A 15,674-nucleotide genomic window follows, 5' to 3' on the forward strand; every position below is an offset into this window, starting at 1 on the left:
GTGATTTTCAAGGAAATTTGTTTGCCACTTGCTGATTTTTAAATTTTTTTGGAAGTTAATTTTAACTTCTTTCATTGATAATGAAGAAAAGTATTACACCTTTTGAAATACACTAAATGGATTGAGTTTGTAATTAAAAAGTGTTTTCCCCCTGTCAAATAAATAAATAAAATAAATTTTAAAAAATGTTAATTGGTAAGTGTATAAAGAGGTATAAAGAGATATAGAGTAAAACTGCAACTATATAAGATCTACATATACACATAGTACTTGAAATTTTGCAGAAAATATACCAAATTTCATAGCAGTACTCGGTGGATAGTGTAGTGGTTTTTATTTCACTATGTGGTTCTGGGATTTATCAAATCTTCAGCAGTAAACATGGGCAGCTAAAAGGAAATGCAGTTTCCTAGAGTCTGTTTTAAAACAGAGCTAAAGGGCCTGGGGAGATAGCTCAGTAGAATAAGCTCCTGCCTGGCAAGCACAGTGTCTTGAGTTCAATCCCTGGTACCACAAAAAAAAAAAAAAAAAAAAAAAAAATCAAATCAGAACTAAAGACATGGACAGAACAGGTCTGCCTCTAGAGACAAGTGTGACCATTCCCCCTCCTGCTCACCGGAGTCGGCCAGTGGAAACGTTCCTCACAGTCTACCCTTGCCAGTATTTTTACCCCTTGCAGCATGTGGTTATTACTTATTCAGACAAACATATTTCTATAAAGATACAGAAGTATAAAGTCTAAAATCTCAGGATCTGAGAAAAGGCACTAAGGAGAAGAAATCTTGGTGGAAATCAAGATTTCGGCTCCCAAGATATGGGGCTCCAGGTGTGAAAGTCCCCTGGGCCCTCAGCCATGAGGCCCCGGAGTGGGCACTTGGGTGTGAGGGCCTGCTGTACGCTGGCTGCCTCTGTCTCTGGCTGGGTTTTGTCCCAGGGCAGTGTAACCAGGCCAGGGCAGAGCCTTTGCGAGACACCAGGTCTCAGATCTGAGTCCCCTGGGCCTGGCTTGGCAGCTGGGACCCCGTTGAGGAGGATGAATGGGTGAGGCCCAGCTGCCTAGCAAAGGGACTCCGTGACAGCCTGGTTCTTCTAGAGGGATGAGTGTGAGCAACTACAGAGTTCAGCAGGTTAGCCAAGGTGAAAAATTACCCGTAACATTAAAGCCTGGAACCAGAAGTCTTTATCCTGGTTTCCTTTCCACGTATCTACAAATCATTTTCTCCTTCACACTAAAAAAAAAAAGAGGACAATTTTAGAGCCCACTAAAGTGCTAACAGATGGGGCTAGTGGTCATGCCTGACCTTAGATCATTTTGTTCAAGAGATGATGTGAGGCTTTTATTCAGCACAGAAAGCAGAGGTGATAGCTCAACAAGAAGCCACGCTCAGTGTTGGATGGTAGAAAATCCTTCCACCCTGCCCTGATCCTCATTAACACAACTCCAGTGTTATGTAAAGGATTGAGGTTGACCTGCTCCACGAGGGTGAACCCGTGCTAGGTACAGGATTTGTGCAGGCTGAGCTACACCAAGAGCAAGCCCTGAGAGAAAGACTCCAAGCTTCCTAACCGGCCCTGCGGTGGAGTTTGCTGGAGCTTCCTTTACACCCGTGGAGGGCAGCAGGGTACTGAGCTCTCCAGAGCTGGCCCTGCTGCCAGCCTGGGAGGCAGGTCTCTGGGATGGAGCTGGGGAGCTTCCCTCCATCCTTAAAGCCACAAGCCTGGTACCTACCTACCTACCTGCTTGTTTTTGTATAAACCTTCACATGTCAAATACCTTTCACGGTACCCACTGGAAAATGACTTCTCAGAAAAGCTTGCTACAATCTGACGACACAGCAGAGCTGCAGTTCTACAAGCAAAGCGAACGTGGAACTGGGGCAACCTTGAGTGGCGTTTCTCTTTGCTCAGACACCATACCAACACCCACAATTTCAAGGAAGAAGAGTTTATTTTGGCTCAGTTTTAGTCATGGTTGGCTGGTTCTAAAGAAATAGCATGGCAGAGGGGTGTGGTGGAGGAAAGGGAAACAGAGAGAAAGAAGGGCCCAGGGAGGGAGACCTTGACAGAACGCTTCCAACAGTAACAGGAGAGAAAAAGAAGAAAGAAAGGCTACGTTACATTTGCGAGAGGACTTCGGCCTGGACTGAGCTCATGCACCACACACCCAGTGGGACAAACTGAAGTGGACTCACTCATCCTTTTTTTAGAGAAGTCAGGAGAGTAAGAGATAACAGCTTCTGGGTGTGGGCACATGTCTGAAATCTCAGCACTCAGGGGGCTGAGGCAGGAGGATCTCCATGAGTTCAAGGCCAGCCTGGACTACATGGTGAGTTTAAGGCCAGCCTGTGCTACACAGAAAGACCCTGTGTCAAACAAACCAAGAGAGAGACAGAGAGAAGCAAAAATGTTCCCAGCAAGCCAGATTTTGCTGGGATGACATGGCCGTTTCTTCTTTTGTAACCTCTACAGAGAAGGTCTGTAACCTCTACAACACTGCCGTTTTTGTTCTGGTTTCCCTGAACTTTCCCTATTTATCTCTTCTGCCTGGATTTCCAAACACTCATTCTAGTTAACAGAATAAGGCGTTGCCTAATTCTACAACTGTGAATAAAGACCAAGTGAGATCTCTCTGGGTCTGTCTGTCTCTCTTTTCTTGAGACTGGGTTTCATTGTTTTCTAGGTTCGGTCTTGAACTCTTGGGCTCAGGTGATCCTCCTGCCTCAGCCTCCCAAGTAGCTGTGACCAGAGACATACACCCCTGTAGCCAGTTCAGTTAAGATCTTTGTTCTAATTTTGCCTTTGACATAAGTAAGTTATGAGCTGTGGTTTGTCTTCAGAGGCAACAGAGCGGGATGGAGAACAATAGGATTTACTTTAGATAAAAGTGACAGGGGCCAGACCCAGTGATACATGTTTTATAATTCTTGCACATGGAAGGCTGAGGCAGGACTGCTCGGGCTGAAGGTCATCCTTGGGCTACATAGTGAAAAGTGGCCTCTGAGATGAAGCTGGGCCCTGTGGTATGATCCTGCAGTCCCAGCAACAGGGGGCGACCCCCTAGGCCCAGAGATTGAGGTCAACCTGGCACTATGGCAAGACTGTGTCTCAGGGGAAGGAAATATTTGAAGTGATGTTTAACCTAAGCTGAGAGAACAATAAAGAGCCAGAGTTGGCAGTAAGAAAAGATCTCCCATGACTGCTGAGAGGGGAAGGCAAGGCCTCAGGTCAGGAGGGCCAGGCCTGCAGCCCCCAGGAGAGTCCAGTGTGTTGGAACCTGTGTAGATCAACTCCCTCCCCACGCAACTGTCCAAGTCACTGGCAGGGCCGGGCGCACTCAGGAGGTGACAGGTTCTGGCAAGAGCCAACTCTGAGACCCTGTGAGCGGGGAGCCTGGCTGTCCAGTCCTGCGACAGGGGCCCGGAAGGGGAGCTGACCTCACAAGATGAGGCAGACTGGAGGTGTGTACAGTGAGGCAGGGGTGCAAGCCGACTTCTCCCAGCTCCTGCGCAATCGAGAGAGGACTTGGAGAGCAGCCACAGGGCTGGCAAGAGGCTGTCCCGGCTTCTGCAGCTCCCCAGGCTGCTCGGCAACATGAATACAACAGCACAAAATACGGCTTCTCTGGAAACAGTCACTGGGTCGTGATGCAGCCGGACTCTGGCCTCACCTCTGCAGCAGCACCTGCTGCTCCGGTACAAGGCGCCACTCCAATGACGCATGCCTTTCCCAAGGGGATCTGCCAGGCTCCCCTGCCTGCCCTGCAGCCCTCTGACAGTCACAGAATCACCCATGTCCCCAGGGGAGTGGCCTAGTCGTCATACCGAACTTGGGCTTGCAGCTCCTTGGTGACATAGTTCACTAGCATGGCAAGCAGCTGCTGCTTCAGGGCCTCGCTGCCCAAGACCAGCGTGGTCAGCTGGACGGCGTCTGTCCAATCCAAGCTCCGCACGATGCTCATGGCTTCATTAAAGAGCTTCTGCTGCTCGGCGGGGGGCAGCTCCATTAGGATCTGTGGAACTGGCTTAAATTGTCCACTCGTCATCCAGGCACCGAGGAGACCCCCGACGGCGCCCCCTAGAAAACAAGGAAGAGCTCAATTAGTCGGGCCTGCAGACCTCAGGCTCTCGCTGAGCACATCCACCTTGGAGATGAATGGCGACGTTTGGTGAGCAGGTCAGAGTGAGTTTGGCTTCCCCCCTGCCTTGCCAGGCAGTGCGGAGGGCAGAGGTTTATGTGGTCTCTGGTCCCTGTGCCTGGATAATTGAACCCAACACACCTTCTCTAAGCTCCTCACTCAGCAGCAACACCAAGCAGGCGCGGCCCCCACCTCAGGATCGTGCCAGCTAAAATCCTCTTCAGAGCCAGAAGAAGGCACCGCATTTGTCCCATGAAAGGATTGAGAGGAACACGCGTTTCTGAGGAAAATGATCTATGATCTCCCTAGAGAGGCTGACCTTCTGGTGGCGACAGGAAGCCCGGCCTGAAGTAGGCAGGGAACTCCCAGGGCTAAAGGAGCCTGGGAACAGAAAAGCAGCCTCTTAACTCTTGTAGCAAAACTTTCACAGCGCTTCCAGGTCTCTTGTAACAGATTTAATGTGCTTTACTATTCCTTTCTGCTGCCTAACAAGGGCACAAAACTTTTTTAAAAATCCAAATGCACCACCAAAGTTAAGGCACACCATGCTGGGACCGGAAGGAACTTTGCAATGAAAGTCCCACCTACCCAAGCCACACACAAGATGGCACAAGGGAGGGATGGAGTCCTGGGCCAGGGCCCTGAACTCCAGTACCTGCAGGGGCCAGGTGAGTGAGCAAAAGGAATGAAGCAGGCAGAGCAACCCAGAGGTGACCTGGGGTACAGGGTCCCCATCTCTAGCTGGGACCCTATGCCATGCAGAACAATAGACCTGTATCTTTAAAATGTCCTGCAATTTTTAAATATCAACAATCAGATATTTAAAGATGCAACTTGGCTGAATCTTTAAATGCATGGCTCACTCCTACAGAACAGAACAGGACAGGAAACGGAAACTTCACAGTGGAAAAGCTGACCTTGACCCCAGCACATTTAACCTTGACTGAACAATCAAGGTCAGTACCATGTGCTGATGTCATGTAGCTGTCTTATACCGCTAGACTAATACAAGATGAGGACATTTCGTCTTGCAATATTTTTTTCCCCATAACCCAGGCTAACCACGAGAAACACATCTGATGAACCCAAATTGAGAGCCGTTCTATAAAATATCGGTTCAGTTACCCTCAAAAGGATCACTGTCACGAAAAACCTCTTGGTCTGAGAAAGTGTCATAGACCGGAAGACGTCAGATAAACAGACGCAACGTTGCAAAGCAGATCATTCATGCAAATGCTAGAGAACTAAAGCACGGCGGGGAATAGAGAAGAGCGATGGACCGCGGTGGTTTCTCGGCCTGCTGGTTTCTCAGCTTTGATCATATACTGTGGTCTGTTTTAGCGCTGGGGAAACCAACGCAGGGTGAAGGATGGCTGGTCATCCTCCCCACAACCTTTGCGACTTCTCGGTACATCTGTTATTATCACAAAATGAAAAGTTCACTTCAGGGCCAAAGTACGGCCAGGTGACCCTAGTCACCCTTGTGAACATGGCAAGGTGAACACAGCCCACACCTGGGGGCCTTCTGCGCCCTGCCTGGCCTGCTCTGCTCATGCTGCAAAACTCACAGAGAACCATAAACAGAGAAGAACAGAAAATGGCACTGCAATAGCGGGGCCAGCACAGGAAGCACTGGGTGATACTGTTTAGGGAGGTCTGTTTCAAGCTGGAATAGAAGTGCAAGAGCGAGAGTCTGGTGCTTTGGAAAGTGTGAAAGCGGCCGGCAAGCTCAATCCTCCCTCCCCTCATCAGGAGGAAAGCCCTTGCAGAAAAATCCAGGGCTTGTCTGCGAATCTCGCTACGAAGACGTCAGCTGATAAGATGCTGCTGACACCCTTCAGAACTACATCAACTTGTGAGTTTATGAGCCTTTTGTAACGTTGTAACTTGCTTATTCCTCCCTGAATTTGGGTCAAAATCCTTGCCAGGATCTTCCCTTTGCAGATATGGGGAGTGGAGGAAAGCATGCATCAGCTGGGACACCGTCACAGTTTTACAGCACACTCCATTTGGGAGTGCTGTTTTTATACAGTGAAGCAACAGCTTTGCAGCACAAGAAATATCCAACTGGAGGGAGGGAAAGAGGAGAGAGAGAGAGAGAGAGAGAGAGAGAGAGAGAGGATTGTTTTACACAAAAAACAACATGCGCAGGAGCTGGGTTGTATCCCTTGCACCACTGGTGCCGGCCCCACCCATGGGGTGCACTGTGCCAGCAATGGAGTCCGGACATGGTGGCCCACACCTGTGATCCTAGTGCTGGGGAGGCTGAAAACAGGAGGGTCACTAACAACCCGAGCTGTGTAGCGAGACCCTGCACACACACATAAAAAAGCAACCTGGGCCAAAGAGAAGCCACCCTGGTGCAGATGCTGCCTTTGATCCCAGCACCAGGCCCAGGCCCAACCTGTGTCCCCAGGAGAGGAGTGTGCCCAAGGAGGAAGCAGCTAATTTACAACTTTTACTGGACTTTTCCCCACGACACCCATGAAACGCATAGAGCCGGCAAGAGCCGCACTCCTCTGCACTGAGCCTTTATGAGGACATCAATATTTGATTTAGAGCAGCACTTAATGCAAAAAGTCACCAGGAATATCAACCAGCAAACAACTAGGTCTCTGGCAAAAACAAAATTCCTTTGTTTTCTGGGTAAAATGATGCTCCCACCTAGGACCAGGGCCTGGAAGCACCAAGTCTCTGGGCTCCCAAAGTAGACAGTGTGTTCTCCACCAGCTTTGACTCAATCTGAATAAAATACATACTCTCAGATGGCAGCTGGGCACAGAGCTCTCTGAGGATCCCTGGAAGGTGCTCCATAGCTGGGGGTGGGGTGGCGGACCCACTATAAGGATTTAGAATACAACTGAGGAATAAGGAAATGGCCTTGTCTGCTCCCTTATATCTTCCTTGCTGGATGGGAAAGAGCTGAAGTCAGGACTTAAGAATTCCCCAAGGAGAAACTAGGTGGGTCTGGGGCTGTCCCCACACTAGTTTTACTCCCCTGTGTAGCCTTAGTTGAATGAAATGTGCTTGAATGTCAGTCTTGCTAGCCAAGGGAAGAGTAGAGCAGAAAGACTTCCTTGCCCTCTGGCTGGGAGTCAGAAGTCAGCCTGGGGTAGAAGTGGTTTCTTGCCAGTCCAGTGACCCAGGAAGGATTTCACCACACTGCACATAGGCATTCAGGGAGTTTCTGCCTGGCTCAGCATGGCGGGGGCCAGCATTCAAGCCCCACCAGAGGCGGCCTCATCTCAGGGCCCTGCATGATAGCCCAGGCCTTCTGACTCCACCCGAGCCACACAGCTCTTCTAAGGCTCAGGACAAGGGACTTCTTCCTGCCCCTGATGCAGAGAGAGGGCTGCATCTCAGCCCCATGGAACTACACTTTCATTCAGTGCCAGAAACAGCTTCCCAAGTTGAAGTAGGAGAACAGGAGGCAGAGACGCTGCCATCAGCAACTGCAGCCCCCTCGCTGGTCTGCTCCTTTCTCTGAGGTGGACTCTGCTCTCCTACTCATTCTGAAACACAATCGGAAACATCTCTTCTGAACACACTAATTGAGAAAGGGAGAGGCTGGCCAGGAGCTCCTGTACACAAGGCATCTGCTCAAAGCAGGGGTTCAGCAACCAGCCGGAGTGACATAGACGGGTCCCTGAAGGTCACAGGCACCTATTTGGCCTCCAGGATACATCCCTGGGGGACAGCAGGGTCAGTGGCCTTGGAATCCTCCACTCAGAGAAAGGGGTCCTCAGTGTCTGAGGGACATGGAAGTCACAGCCCAGAGCATTCTGTCCTTCTGAGGTATTCACAAAGATGTTTATGTTTCTTTTCATTTTTAATTTTTTTCAATTCTGAGGACTGAATCCAGGGCCTTCCCAGCTATGATTTCAGCCCTTGTTTTATTTTTTAATTTGAGACAAAGCCTTAAGAAACTAGGCTGCCTAAGCTGGCATCAAACTTGGGACCCTCCCACCTCCGTCTCCCAGAGTGCCAGGATTACAGGTGTGTAACACCATGCCTAGCTACCACAATGGACTGCGCACACAGAGACCATTTCACGGGTGCAGATTAACTCCACAAACCCTACACACAGACATTGTTCCTACAAGGCAGTCTTCTCTATAATTTCAAAGGTCCTTTCATGATACCACCATGACTGGCCATCCCGTGGAGACCCCGGACTTACCAACAGCTAGTCCTGGCGGGCCACCGACCAAACCACCAACAAAGGCCACGGCCCCTGTGAGCAGAGCGCCCTTCCCAGAGTGCTTGAAAGCCGCCTGCATTTTCCTCTCCTGGGAGATGGAGCACAGCAGCTGCATGATGTCACCCACCATGACGGGCATCTCCGCAGACCTGAAGGTGAATTCAAGGGCACAGCTCTCATGAGGTCAGGGAAACCGCCACCTAAATGGTACTCTTCTGGGAGCTCTCAGGCAGGGTTGTCATTGTCTGGAAAAGACAACAGCTTGGCCCCTTTGCATGAGAGACCACATCCAGTCAAGTGGAAAGTTATCTTGTCACAGAGATGCAGGCCAGCTGTTAGCTAAGAAGCAAGCAGAAGCAGTAGAGGGGACCCAGGTTTTCTGCCTCAGATGAACTTCTGATTAGTGACAGACCAAAAGCAACCCTGGCCACATGTTTTCCCCATTATCCCAGGGGCAGCAAGGCTGACCCAAGGCATCAGTGGCCACTCAGTCAGCTCAGGATGTCCTCAAACACAGAAAGTCCCAGCCGGGCACTCTTTCCTGTGCCTGGGCATCCAGGCTAATACTAAGCCAGAGTAAAGAGAACACTGGGACCACACTGGCATCTGTCGGCTTTGGGAGCCTCGGAGTCACAGACCTGGCTTTCAGATGGAGATAAACCAGCCCCAGGTTGTAACCGGTAAGGTGCAGGTAGGGTGGGTGTAAAATGACAAGAGTCTGGGACAGTGCAGATTGTGTCATGACTTCCTGAAGCAATGACTCTTAAAAGGTCATATGGGTCTACACATGAGACATTAAAAGCTGGACCAAGATGAAGGTGTACAAGGAGCAAGCTAGGCTGGCTGTGGTGGCGCACACCCACAATCCCAGCACTTGGAGAGGCTGAGGCAGGAGAATCGCTGCAAGTTCAAGGCCAGCTTGGGCTATAGAGTGAGTTCAAGCTGACCTGAACTACATAGCAAGACCCTGTCTCCAAAAACAAAACAAAAAAAGAGCAAGCAGACAATAAAGAATTTCAGGAGTTTGCAATATAGCTGGAAAGACAGACCTTTCTTTTCACTTTTATTTTTATAAAAATATTGGGTCCTTGGGTCCTGGAGATTGAATCCAAAGATTTCATACTGAGCTATATCCTGAGCCTTTTTTATTTTTTTTTGATTAAAAAATTTCCCCAGCCTTTTAAATTTTGAGACAGCTTCTTGCTAAGCTGTTAAATGGTCAGGGCTGGGCTCGAACTTTCCATCTTTTTGTTTCAGCCCCAGAGTGCAGGGGTCACAGGGCTGGTCAGATGGACCTATAGAGCAATAAACTTGGGGGGGGGGGAAATGAGGTTTCCCCCAAGTTTATATAGAAGAAAATAAAGATGGGTAGGAAGAGGGCAAGGAAAAGCAGAACTCAAAACTACTTTTTAGAAGGCAATAGTTCCAGGATATAGCCAGTTACCCAAAGTTATCTTTTAAAGATCTTTTTTTTTTTTTTTTTTTTTTTTGCGGGGGGGACCTCAGCCCGCCCTGGCAGGGGTCAAACTGTGGTACCAGTGCTTGCTTACACTTGTCTAAGCAGGTGCCTTAGACCACTGAGCTATCTCACCAGCCCGTAAAGGTCATTTTTTTAAAGTTTGCTTTCCTCCACCTGGCTGATCACATCCAAGCTCCCTTAAAGATACTTTAAGTTCATTGATGAGTTTACCTGATAAAATAAAGTGCAGAAATCGGATCATAAGATAAAGGAAGAAATTGCACAAGTTCAAAGAATGGTTTTTAAACAAAACATCTTGGGTCACCCATCCAAAAAAAAAAGATGGGGCTCATGCCTTTGACCTGTAAAATCGGCCATCATCTTTTCTGTTGAGAGATTGAGAAGGAACTTCCTACAGATTCCCAAATTCCACCACCTCAAATGCATGAGTATTCCTACCTCCCAGCGGAAGCACCTCTCTTGAGGGCCTGCACTCTATTTCTCTGAGTGCGTACTATTAAACTTCTGCCTCACAAGTTACCTCAAGCCTCTTTAAAAAAAAAAAAAAAATGACCTTTAGAAGAACTGTCTGAGGTCAGGAAACTGCCACTCTGGCAGGGAAATGCCAGACAGAGGCATGAGCAGGGGCAGGCTGGGCTTCCCTTCCATCCAAGGATGGGTAGGAAGGGAAAAACCAAAGCTGACAGGGCCCCTGGGGGGCTGGGAAAGAAAGTAAAAGCAGCAGAGCCCTCCACAAAGCTTCCTCCAGGCCCAAGGCTCCTCCGCACCTTCTGTCCTCTGCACGCTTCCCTTTTCCTTACAGGGAAACTGCAGCTAAAGGACTGTGATTAACCAAGTTTAGGGCAGAGTCTGTTGTTGCTCAGTGGCTTTTGGTTTGATAATGTTTAGATCCAAGAATAGGCTAGGAAAATGCTGAAGCCCCTACAAACACACTCAGCCACCTTATCTTTGACAAAGGGGCCAAACACACTCACTGGAAGAAAGATAGCCTCTTTAACAAATGGTGCTGGAAAAACTGGCTCTCCACATGCCAAAAACTCAAACTTGACCCAGGTCTATCATAATGCACTAAACTAAAGACAAAATGGATTAAGGATCTAAACATTAAAGCAGAGACACTAAATCTCCTGGAAGAGAAAGTGAGAGGAACTCTTGAAGACATAGGGGTAGGCAAAGAGTTCATGGACAGAAATCAAATCTAACAGGAAACAGGTGAAGAATTAACAACTGGGACCTGCTCTTACTGAGAAGTTTTTTCACGTCAAAAGAAATTACCAACAAAGTGAAAAGGCAACCCATAAATTTGGAAAAAATCATGACAAATAAGTACTCAGACAAAGATCTGCTCTCTAGAATTTATAAAGAACTAAAAAACACTAGGGCCCCAAAATTTAAAGAACCAATCCAGAAATGGGCATCCGAGATGAACACACACTTCTCAGAGGAAGAAATTAAAGAAGTGAATAAATATATGAAAAAATGCTCCACATCACTAGCCATTCGTGAAATGCAAATTAAAACCACATTGAGATATCATCTCACCCCAGAAAGAATGGCTATCATAAAGAAATCACCCAACAACAAATGTTGGAGAAGCTGTGGGGAAAAAGGAACCCTTCTCCACTGCTGGTGGGAATGCAGACTGGTGCAACCGTTATGGAAATCAGTACGGAGACTCCTTAGAAAAGTTGGACTGGAAATCCCATTTAAACCAGCTATTCCTCTACTGGGAATTTTCCCAGAGGATCTGAAAACATCATATCATAGGGATATATGTGTGCCTATGTTTATAGCAGCACAATTTGTGATAGCCAAATCTTGGAAACAACCAAGATGCCCATCACCTGAGGAATGGTCGAGAAAGATGTGGTACTTTTACACAATGGAGTATTATTCAGCTATTAAGAATGATAAACTGGAAGCCTTTATATTGAAGTGGATGCCACTTGAACATATACTCATAAGTGAAATAAACCGGACACACATGTGTAAATATCGTATAGTCTCCCTCGTATAAGACAAGTCTCTAACCTAAAATCATCCTTTCTAAACTGAGGGAGAAAAATCTGAGCCCCTAGAGCCGACATCTCAGGTCCACACCATCGTACCACTGCAGAAGCTTTCTAGTCCTTCCCCGCACCCCCAGGAGGGGGGATGTGTGCAGGTCCCATAAATTCCCCGGGCTTTTCCCTCTGATGTACTTTAGCTAGACGCCTCCCTCCCCGCAGCAAAGGCTGCATTTAAGGTCCTGTTAGTCCAGCTGGCACAAACAGGGCAAGGTTCTGCATTGCTGAGCTCTGGGTCGCAAGACTCAAAGACAGGAGAGCCCAGGCGCTCGAGGTCTGTTACTCAGTCTGTGAACTCAGAGGTGACCAGCAGGTGTCTCCCAGCCGTGTGGGCTCCGGGGCAGGACAGGCTCAGGCATTCCCGTCCCAGTGCCTGCTCTGACCGCCTTGGGCCCGGGTGTCCTAGCACCTCCTGTCTTCCAGGGCTGCTGTGTCTAAACAGACTGACAGCCCCTTCCAGGTGAGAAGCACGTCCCCCTGTTCTACTGATCAGGACTTGTTCCCACACAAGTCACAACAATAAATTCACAGAAATACAGGGAAGGCATTAAAGATAGCAGATTCAGCCAGGCATGGCAGCTTACATTTGCAATCCCGGCACTGGGGGTGGGGGGAGGTTGAAGCAGAAAGATCGCCATGAGTTCAAGGCCAGCCTGGGCTCCACAAGTGAGTTCAAGGTCAGCCTGAACTACAGAGCGAAACCCTTTCACAAAACACACAAAAACAAACAACAACAACAACAACAAAAATGGCTGAAGCCACCCAAAGCTGGGAAGATGGAAGGCATGACCTGACTTACTCGGTGGCCATGGTCACGAAAAGCTATGGGAACAAACAAAAGGTTTATTTCATGTGCACAATGAGACCACCTCAGGAATTAATTTAATGGTAAAACCTTTTAGAAAGCTAAAAATCCTATTGTGAAATATCTGATCACCTTCCACTCTAGCTGTCATTTAGATTCCAATTTTAATGTAAACTGCGCAAGAAAGAGGGAGGCACAACCCAGGCCTCAGGAAGGACCCCTAGAGACTACAGAGGATCCCACTAGGAGAGGCCTGAGGACCCCACACCCCACCATCCTTGGCCAGCAAGGATCAGGAGTATGTGCCACCACAGCGGGCCATAACCTGGCCTTTTACAGACATACCAAATAAGATACGCAAGGACCCAACTCCATAAAAACAAGTGAGATAAGCTGGTCTGAGTTACGCAGTCATGTGCAACTCTCTGGGGGGAATTTACAGAACTCGGGGTGCACTGACTCGTGAACTTTTGTCGCCCCATTTCCCAGTGTTCCAGCACAAAGGTCACAGGGGGGCGCTGCCAACAACACGGCAAAATGTGTGGTTGGTTTATTCTAATTAACTGCCACTACTTAAAGATAAGACACACATACTTCAGATTCCTGATTTCTTATAAACTCAGACCACTTTAGATCTGTTCTCCTGAGTGGTAACGTGCTCCAAGGCTGAGCTGGGTCTGGCATCCTAATACACACGCACGCACGCAGACACACAGGGGGCACTACCCGTTCTGCCACAGATCGTGGCGTTGGCATGCAGTTTATTTACCTAATTGATCCATAAAAAGACCTTTGCACAACCTCTCAAAGGCTCCCTACTACCTCTCAAAAGAGCTATGGAAATTCACCGTCCCCACAAAACTGATCTGGCCTTCGAAAACAGTCATCCCTTCCCGATCATCTCCAAAGAAGGGAGCACCCCATCCTCTTTCCAAGGGCCTGAGGAGGTGCCCGGCGTCCCCCGCCCCGCCCCACGCCCACCCGCACCTCCTCCCATTCACGCGCAGCGCCCCGGGAGCTCGGCTGCTCCCCGCGTGGCTGTGGCCGCGCTGTACCTCACTTTCTTCACGTGGAGAATGCGTGCGCGGACAGCGTCCACCCGACGCAGCGGGGGTCAGGCCCAGGCACTGCGCGGGCTGCGCGCCTTCTTATCCCGCTCCCCGCCGGGCGCACCCGGCCCGCCCCGCCCGGCCCGGCCCAAACCCAGCCCTAATCCGGCCCAAGCCCAGCCCTGAGCAGGTCCAGCCCGGCCCCGCGCTGAGCAGGCCCGCAGCTCCCCGCGCCGCAGCCACCGCCGCCCGCACGCAGGCCCCGCCCTCCAGCCTTCCGGCGCCGGGGCCTTCCGGGTCGCCGCGGTCCCCGCCGCACCACTCCCCGCCCGGGTTTGTCCCATCCGCTGACATCTGATCCCCACGGGATGAGCGAAGGGGGCGGGAATATGGAGATGAGTCCCGGAGCCCCGTCCACACCCGGCCCTTGCCGGCACCTCGCGCTTCCCAGGCGTCTCCCCGAGGCCCTTGTCCCCTTTGGCCTGGGCATAGGGTCTCGGGCCTCAGGCCTCTCCCCGCAGCCTGGGCTGGGAGAGGGCCCAGGGGCATCAGGAGGGCGACTGTGCTGTTACTCTCTGGTGGATGAATACCCTAAGGAGAATCAAAGGATTTGGAAAGGAGCCGCGAGAGGGGGCTGCATCCTGGGAGGCTGAGGCAGGCGAAGTTCCAGCCCAGACCGGGCGAGTTAATGACGTAGCTAGATCTTGTCTCAAAAAATAGAGTTCAGGATGCAGCCCAGTGTGAAGGCCCTGGGATCGAGTGTCAGTACTGAGGGGGAAAGGAGGTAGGTAGCGCAGGCTTTGCAGAGGTGCGACAGTTCCCGCAGCCAGGGCAAGGCTGGGTTGAGGACCTTGGCAGGGGCAAAAGGGGGACTATAACAGGAAGAAGCAGGCAGAGGCGGGTACAGAGGCCCTCGGGAGAAATCTCCATCTTGCTCTGGGAGGTACAGGGCTGGCCTCGCACCCAGGTGTGCAGGAGGCCCCTGGAGGCTTTCCCGGCACCAAGGCTCGACTTACCCCTGACAGCAGCCTGTGCGCAGGCGCTTTTTTCATTGCCTTGTTAGGGAAACCTAGACATAGAGGGATCGGACCGTCCAGAGCCACCCAGTAAGGTGACGTCAGGGAACAGATTCCTGCCTGGGTCCATCTGGCTCATAACCTGCGCTCTGCCTGGCTGCCTGGGTGCTGTGGCCACCCAGGGGACAAACCTCTTTTCCACTGCCGGAGACATTTTGTTCCATGTGTTCTCTATTGGCCCCCATAGGACAAAGAACCAAAGCCCTTAATGCGCCGATCCCCATGCTGGGGTGAAATGATGCAATCCAGGGCTGAGTAGGGGCTGTGCTTGCGTTTGGGCAGCGTCTACAGGTGAAAGTTCACTGAGGCTAAGAATAGACCAACCTGCGGAGTACAGCCAGAGCCTGAGAGTGCTGGGGTTTCTCCGTCGACGGCTCCCTCTAGCGACGCATGGAAGAACTGCACGCACCTGCGGATTACTTCCTAGAGCCTGGTGGAAGTACCAGGAAGGGGCGGGGACGGGGATGGGAGGAAAAGAACCTCAGAGTCCAAGAAGAGGTAACTGTGAGTTTATGCACATTTCAACCCCTCAAAAGGGGCCGGGGAGATGGCTCAGTGGAATAAGCACTTCCATGGCTAAGCGCAAGGGTCTGAGTTCAATCCCCGATTCGGGGGGGGGGGGGGGGGGCGGGGATGGGGAACAAACAAAAGCAATTCGTTTAGGGGCAGGGGAGATGGCTCAGTGGAATAAGTGCTTCCCTGGCAAGCGCAAGGGCCTGAGTTCAATCCCTGGTTCCGAAAAAAAAAAAATCCTAACTAAACTTTGATTTATTTTGGGGCTGGTGAGATGGCTCAGTGGTCTAAAGCACCTACTTAGAACAAGCTTAGCAAAGCACAGGGACCACGGTTCAATCCCCCAGCA

General features: G+C 50.3%; 1 protein-coding gene across 5 annotated transcripts; it reads right to left on the bottom strand.

Moving 5' to 3' along the window:
* Positions 1-2,314: 2,314 nt before the first annotated feature.
* Positions 2,315-15,295, bottom strand: CUNH19orf12 (chromosome unknown C19orf12 homolog). Of its 5 annotated transcripts, none has more exons than XM_023721612.1 (3): positions 14,944-15,295; positions 8,316-8,485; positions 2,315-4,074 (listed from the first exon to the last, which is right to left on the bottom strand). In XM_023721612.1, the coding sequence occupies exons 1-3, from the start codon at positions 14,964-14,966 to the stop codon at positions 3,809-3,811; spliced, it is 459 nt and encodes a 152-aa protein (XP_023577380.1). In that variant the 5' UTR covers positions 14,967-15,295; the 3' UTR covers positions 2,315-3,808. The 5 variants fall into 5 exon arrangements, with proteins under 5 accessions (XP_023577380.1, XP_004636741.1, XP_023577382.1 ...); XM_004636684.2 differs by lacking the exon at positions 14,944-15,295 and adding an exon at positions 13,743-13,930; XM_023721614.1 differs by lacking the exon at positions 14,944-15,295 and adding an exon at positions 13,675-13,716.
* Between the last annotated feature and the right edge of the window lie 379 nt (positions 15,296-15,674).

This window comes from Octodon degus, unplaced genomic scaffold (assembly GCF_000260255.1).
Source record: "Octodon degus isolate 3935 unplaced genomic scaffold, OctDeg1.0 scaffold00083, whole genome shotgun sequence".
NCBI lineage: Eukaryota > Metazoa > Chordata > Mammalia > Rodentia > Octodontidae > Octodon > Octodon degus.